This window comes from Geotrypetes seraphini, chromosome 18 (assembly GCF_902459505.1).
Source record: "Geotrypetes seraphini chromosome 18, aGeoSer1.1, whole genome shotgun sequence".
NCBI lineage: Eukaryota > Metazoa > Chordata > Amphibia > Gymnophiona > Dermophiidae > Geotrypetes > Geotrypetes seraphini.
Genome location: NC_047101.1, coordinates 8,696,823 through 8,702,822, shown reverse-complemented (window position 1 = coordinate 8,702,822; position 6,000 = coordinate 8,696,823). Strand labels below are relative to the sequence as shown.

General features: G+C 40.2%; 1 protein-coding gene across 2 annotated transcripts in view; it reads right to left on the bottom strand.

Moving 5' to 3' along the window:
• Nucleotides 1–398: 398 nt before the first annotated feature.
• LOC117351909 (solute carrier family 22 member 5-like) overlaps nucleotides 399–6,000 on the bottom strand; it is a 36,381-nt gene continuing 30,779 nt past the window's right edge. For both annotated transcript variants that reach the window (XM_033927779.1, XM_033927778.1), the window contains exon 10: nucleotides 399–2,691. In XM_033927779.1, the coding sequence (XP_033783670.1) occupies nucleotides 2,604–2,691 (88 nt within the window). In that variant the 3' untranslated portion in view covers nucleotides 399–2,603. The remainder of the gene's footprint in view (nucleotides 2,692–6,000) is intronic.

Genomic DNA, 6,000 nt, shown 5'->3' with positions numbered 1-6,000 from the left:
GAAATAATGGAAACTCTTTTGCTTTGATAGGTTCCCACCCTCCACCCCCCACGGCCAGCAGCACTGTTCCCCCCCACGAGAACCGGCATTGCTCCCCCCAAAGGCCCCCGGCGAACCGGCACCCTCCCCCCCCCCCACGACCTGAGGTCCCCCAACCCACCCGAACCCTCTTCTTACTTCAGCCTCCGCACCGGCACCGGCACCAGCATGTCCTGCCGGTGCCCGAATATCTGCCTCCTGTGCTGGGCCTTGAGCATGTGTGCACGTAGAGAACTCAAGGCCCAGATCTTCGGGCACCGGCAGGACATGCTGGTGCGGAGGCTACACTGAAGTAAGAAGAGGGTTCGGGTGGGTTGGGGGACCTCAGGTCGCGGCGGGGGGTGCCCGATGGCGGCAGGGGGGGGGGCAGATCGTGGGGGGGAGGGTGCCGGTTAGCGGAGGTGCCGATTTTGCAAATGTTTTGCTCGTCTTGCAAAACACTCGCAAACCGGTGTACTCATAAACCGAGGTACCACTGTAATTACTTCTGTAGCATCACCATGTCATCTTGTGAAGTTTCAGATGGATATGGAATAAAGGATGAAAGATGGATCATCTAAAAAAATCAGTGGTACTTACTGATGCTCTTCAAAGGCCATAACAGGTTAGATTTTGAGGATGCTCCTAATGAACATGTTTAAGATTTCCAAACAACTGAGGTAGAATGCATCAAAATGCAAATTCATTAGGGACATCCTCAAGACCCCATTTGTCTGTGGTCCTTGAAAACTATCAGTGAATACCACCGATTTAAATTCTTTGCTAGTTCAGGATCAGGGTCACAGAAAACCAAAGACAAATCAGAACAGCATGCCTTGCAAATATTGTGCATCATTTTGTACTTTATGGCAACAGTGTTATTAAGTTGCTGATATTGTAAATGAACTCTATTTTGACCATCGGGTCTTTTGTATTTGGCATTGTTCACAAGTTCCTATTGTGCCTAATGGTTAATGAAGTGGGCTGAGAACCTGGTTAGGGTTAGGGTTCCACTGCAGTTCCTTTTGATCCTTGGCCCCAGGTACAAAACTTAGGCCCCCTTTTATCAAGCTGGGTTTCCTTTTTTTTTAATCGCCGACTGCTGCGGTAAAAGCACTAATGCTCATAGAATTCCTATGAGTGTCAGAGCTTTTACTGCAGCGACTGGCGACAAAAAAAAAAAAGGTAACGAAGCTTGATATAAGGGGGCCTTAGATTCTGGGCCCCTAGGGACAGAGAAAGAACCTGCATATATTACGTGTAAACCACTTTGGTTGTACCGTAGAAAGGGAGTATATCAAAACCATGACACTATATCCTCCTATTGTTTTTTTGTTGTTGTTTTTTTAGTTTGATGGACCTTTTGTAATAATGACCTTCTTTGTCAGGGGAGAGGAGGAGATTGTTCTAAAGTATGTTTTAAGATGACCTGTGGAGCACTAAAAGTTCCACTGGGCTGCACAATTGCATTAGCTAGGCGAGAATAACTTTACAAAGCCACAAAGAAGTGTCAAGTTGTTTTCAAATTGACAATTTAAATATTTTGGTAGAACTGTTTCATTTATGTTTTATTAACGACATATCACTTTTCCCCGTGGGTATCAGAGTGGTTTACCATATATACTCAAAGGAGAATTTGACCAATTCCCCCCACACCATGGGAAAAGTACATCTTGGTAAATATTTGAGTCCTCCCTACTGGTGTCTGGCATCCCTCCCCTTATCTCTCGCTCGAGTCACCTGAGGCTAACAAAAAGGACTTTTCATGCTGAAGGTCTCACTCTGTCTGATGGTGATCCTTTTTGTGTCAGTGTTGGCTGGCCCAGGAAAGGAATGCCAAGCACTGCAGGAAGGGGCAGGGGAGTAATGCTGGAATATATAAACCCTGGGTTTATTTATCTCTGTTTATAATTGGATGGGTTTATAATCAAGTATATATGGTATTTTAACAGTATGGGCAAAAGAGGGATTCTGGAAAATCATCTCCTTCTTACCCCAACTAAAACTTCTTAGGACAGCATTCTGTCTCTGCCCCTTTTGTGACAAACAATTTTTTGTCCAATAGCAGCTGAATTTCAATACATTTTAAGGTCATATTAACAATATAGCTCTTCTTTGGCCTTGTGCCAATTCAGGTAAATTTAATATGACCTCTATCACCATGAGTTTCTGGAAGAACAATCTGACATCAGATGGCATTTCTTTAAATAAAGTCTTACAAATGTGCAATAGCTCTTTAAAACAAATACTGATTTCATTTCTTTAGGAGTGAGTGCATTTGGCCACTCATCTTATTCAGTAGTTAATAGGACTATGGAACCGATACAGCTGCCACCCTGAGAACAGTAGAACACGCTCATCTTACGAAGTGGTCCATCACTCAAGTCTATGTACCAAGATTAAACATCTAGGTTCATATCAAAACAAGTGCATTAACAGTGATATATTCCAATAAATACTTAACAAGTTCATAATCACAAGATTAGAGATAAAGGGTTACCGATAAACCTTCTTGATCCATAATGTATTTAATAAAACATCAGTCAGAAAGGTTGCCTTCCAATCCTGCAGTATGTCAGTACTAATCATACAGCAGTGTTGCTAAGGATTTTGGGGCTGTAATCACATTCTTCTGTAACCCTGGTAGTATGGGACGTTTGTTTGTGCTTGATCCTACAAATAAAAAAGTACAAAAACGATTCTATTGGGGAAAACATCCCACAAATTTAAACACACTTAACTCCGTGTCCCTGCATCTCCTTCCATAGGTGTTTAAAACAAGAGGAAAATAAGCCTACCAAGCACAATGTTAGTGCATAGCACTAAGATGCTTGCAGTCCTGTACTGTAACACAACACCATGTACATCTCTGTCTGGAGTGCCATTCAGCAGTAATATAAGCAAAATAGAAAACAAGGAATTTGAGTGGTATTTTCTCTGAATTCAAGGGCTGCTAGAAATCAGTACTTCAAAATTCAGTCTCCCAGCCCTCAGTGAGCAAGGGGGATCAGGGAGGGGGGGGGGGAATATGAGTAAAGATTCGCCTAACACTTACTAGGAACATCCAGATTACACGATCCACATGTCTTGCTTTTACATAAACACTGTCACTGTTCATGGTACAATCTCATTTTACAGACCAGACAGATTGCAATCTTTCACATCTGAGAAGTAAAAACTATCCTGTTATCTAACTCACAGATTCATATTTAAGAGAATCTGGTAAAGCAAAATATAATTACATTCTGTACCACTGCTTATAATGCACTGAACATGGATTACCCCAGATAAAATGATTACTGTTAAATAAATGACCTGAACATTCTGTCTCCCTTCACCACATCCAACCCCTTTCCCTATTCCTAGCTATGCAGCAGCAACTATGCATCTGAGACCGATATGCTAAGTGCATTGCGCAGCCTGGACCATTTTCCCTGCCATTATGTTCCACCTGCCTGCTTCCAGTCCGATGCTGTGGCCACTTGAGCCACACAAGTACATAACAAAACTTCATTACAACACAACGGGTGAACATGAATAGACCAAGTATATTTGTCACAGTCTAAGAAAAGATACCAAGTCTTACTACACACTTACTTGAGAAACGATACAACAATGTCAGTTGGGTTCTATTTATAACTAAATATTTTTGTTAATTGAAATGGCAGATGAAATGATAGAAAGATGTGGTTTGTTGCAATTGAATCAGCATCTTCTTGATTACTTAGCCAGCTGAATAACTTAATTTCTAAGACCTGGTCCCTTTTCTTGGATTATGACACATATTGCAAACAGATGTGTTTCCCATGTCTCTGTATAATAATGCACACATATACAAAAAGTGCATTATGATTACTATACTTATGAAATGCCATTAATTTACAAAGCACAGTATATGGGTAGTAAACCATCAAGACAGCAAAAGTGCTGGAAAATCTCAGTATAGCTGTGTTCTAGTTGTTCCAGTCAAAGAAAAAGTAAAGTCTCAGAAATTTACCAAAATAACCTTTCTGTGTTGCTATTGTGCGCTCCATTTTATATATAAGGCATACCGAATTCCACCAAAAGTTATAACTTAATCTGTCATAATTTTGGTAAATTTCTGAAGATTTGGAGACCATTAGCAGATTTTTGTAATGATTAATAACATTTTCCCATAATAAGAGATTTGTTAAGTGGGGATGTGGGTGGATATTATTTTATTTACCTTACAATATGTATGAATTAATTAATGCATTTTGAAGTATTAGGTTAGAGTTTCTGAAATAGGAAGGGAGGGCTTGGGGGGGCTTTTTTATTTTATTTATATTTGTCATACATATTAAATGATTTACATATTATCTAAAACATTATAAAAATATTAATATAAATGTGATATATTGTACTTAAAGTATTCATGAAGGAAAATCAAGTGTGTGTTTATAAGATTATATGTATTTTTCTGATACACTTGTTGTAATATGAAAAAATGAATAAAGAAATAAAAAAAAAAAAATAAATAAATAAAGTCTCGACTATTCAAGGCAAATCTTGCAATACATTATCAAGTGAAACCTCACATAAATAACCAGTTCAGGGCAAGAACTTGCTAAACAGTAATTTTATGATGACAGCTTTCAAGTGGGAGATATTGGTTTAGTTGCCAAGCCCAAGGTGTGCCAGCCAGGTTTGGAAATACCGCACAGGCACTTTCACATTGTCCTGGGAGGGGAAAGAAGGGAAGTGCCATTCACTACACTGCATAATGGTGATGCATGGAGAATAATTTTGTAACAGAGTGAATAGTCATCTACTCAGGCATGATTTTATACACAGAAAGGTGTCTGAGTCACAGCAGAAATGAACCTGCTTTAAAGGAGTACACATCTAATCTAATCTAATCCTTAGGTTTGTATGCCGCATCATCTCCACGTTCGTAGAGCTCGACGCGGTTTACAGTAGGAGAAATAGGAAGGAACTACAACAGAGGGTTAGAGGTAGAAGTGTGAAGAAAATTTAGAGGACTTGGGATGCCAAGATATAAGAGTTTCCTTGATTCCTAAGTTGGAGGGAGACTTACATGAACATTTACTCCTATGTTTCTATTTACATGTGTAAGTTACTGTAACTTATAATTTATGTGTGTTCTCATATGTAATGGCATGTACTTTTATACCTGTCATTTTTATAAGGGGCTATTTGCAGAAATGGTTTTATAAAATTTCCATAATAGCTGAATTCAGGGCGCACTGTGTATTAGCTAAGGATTTATGATATAATCACTAAGAGATGTTCTTTCAGAGTTTCTGCAGCTGGCATTGTGCTTGTTGCAGGTTTCCGGGTCTCGCTGCGTCTTTGTCAGGTAGAAACTGATGTTTCAGCCATCATGCTGTAGCTTTCGTCAGGGTATACTCTGAAGTCTGCAATGTGACTTTGGAAATAGTGGGTTCACTGACTTGACTGGGAACAGGGCAGTCCACCAATTTGAATTTCCACTGTGAGACCTGGAAACCTGCAACAAGCACAATGCCAGCTGCGGAAACCTTGAGAGAACATAACCCAATTCCACAGGGAGAACATCTTTAAAGCTACCAGAGACTTTTCCATTCTGTGGACTTTCAACAACATAATTCAAATTTCTGACCAACTGACTTTCCCGCCAAAATTCAACTTGATGGACTGCCCTGTTCCCAATCAGGTCAATGAACTTACTATTTCCAAAGTCACACTGCAGACTTCAGAGCATACCCTATAGAAAGGCACAGCATGATGGCTGAAATGTCGGTTTCTACCTGACAAAGACGCAGTGAGACCTGGAAACCTGCAACAAGCACCGAGAGAGAAGTAAAAAAAAAAAAAAAAAGGGGGGGTGGGGTCAGAGGAACTGAATAGAGAATGACCTGGGGATAAATTTTCCCTTTTCCTCGTGGAATCTCTCCATCCCCGTCCCATTCCTGCAAGTTCTATCCTCATCTGCACAAGCCTCGAACACTTTAAAATCAT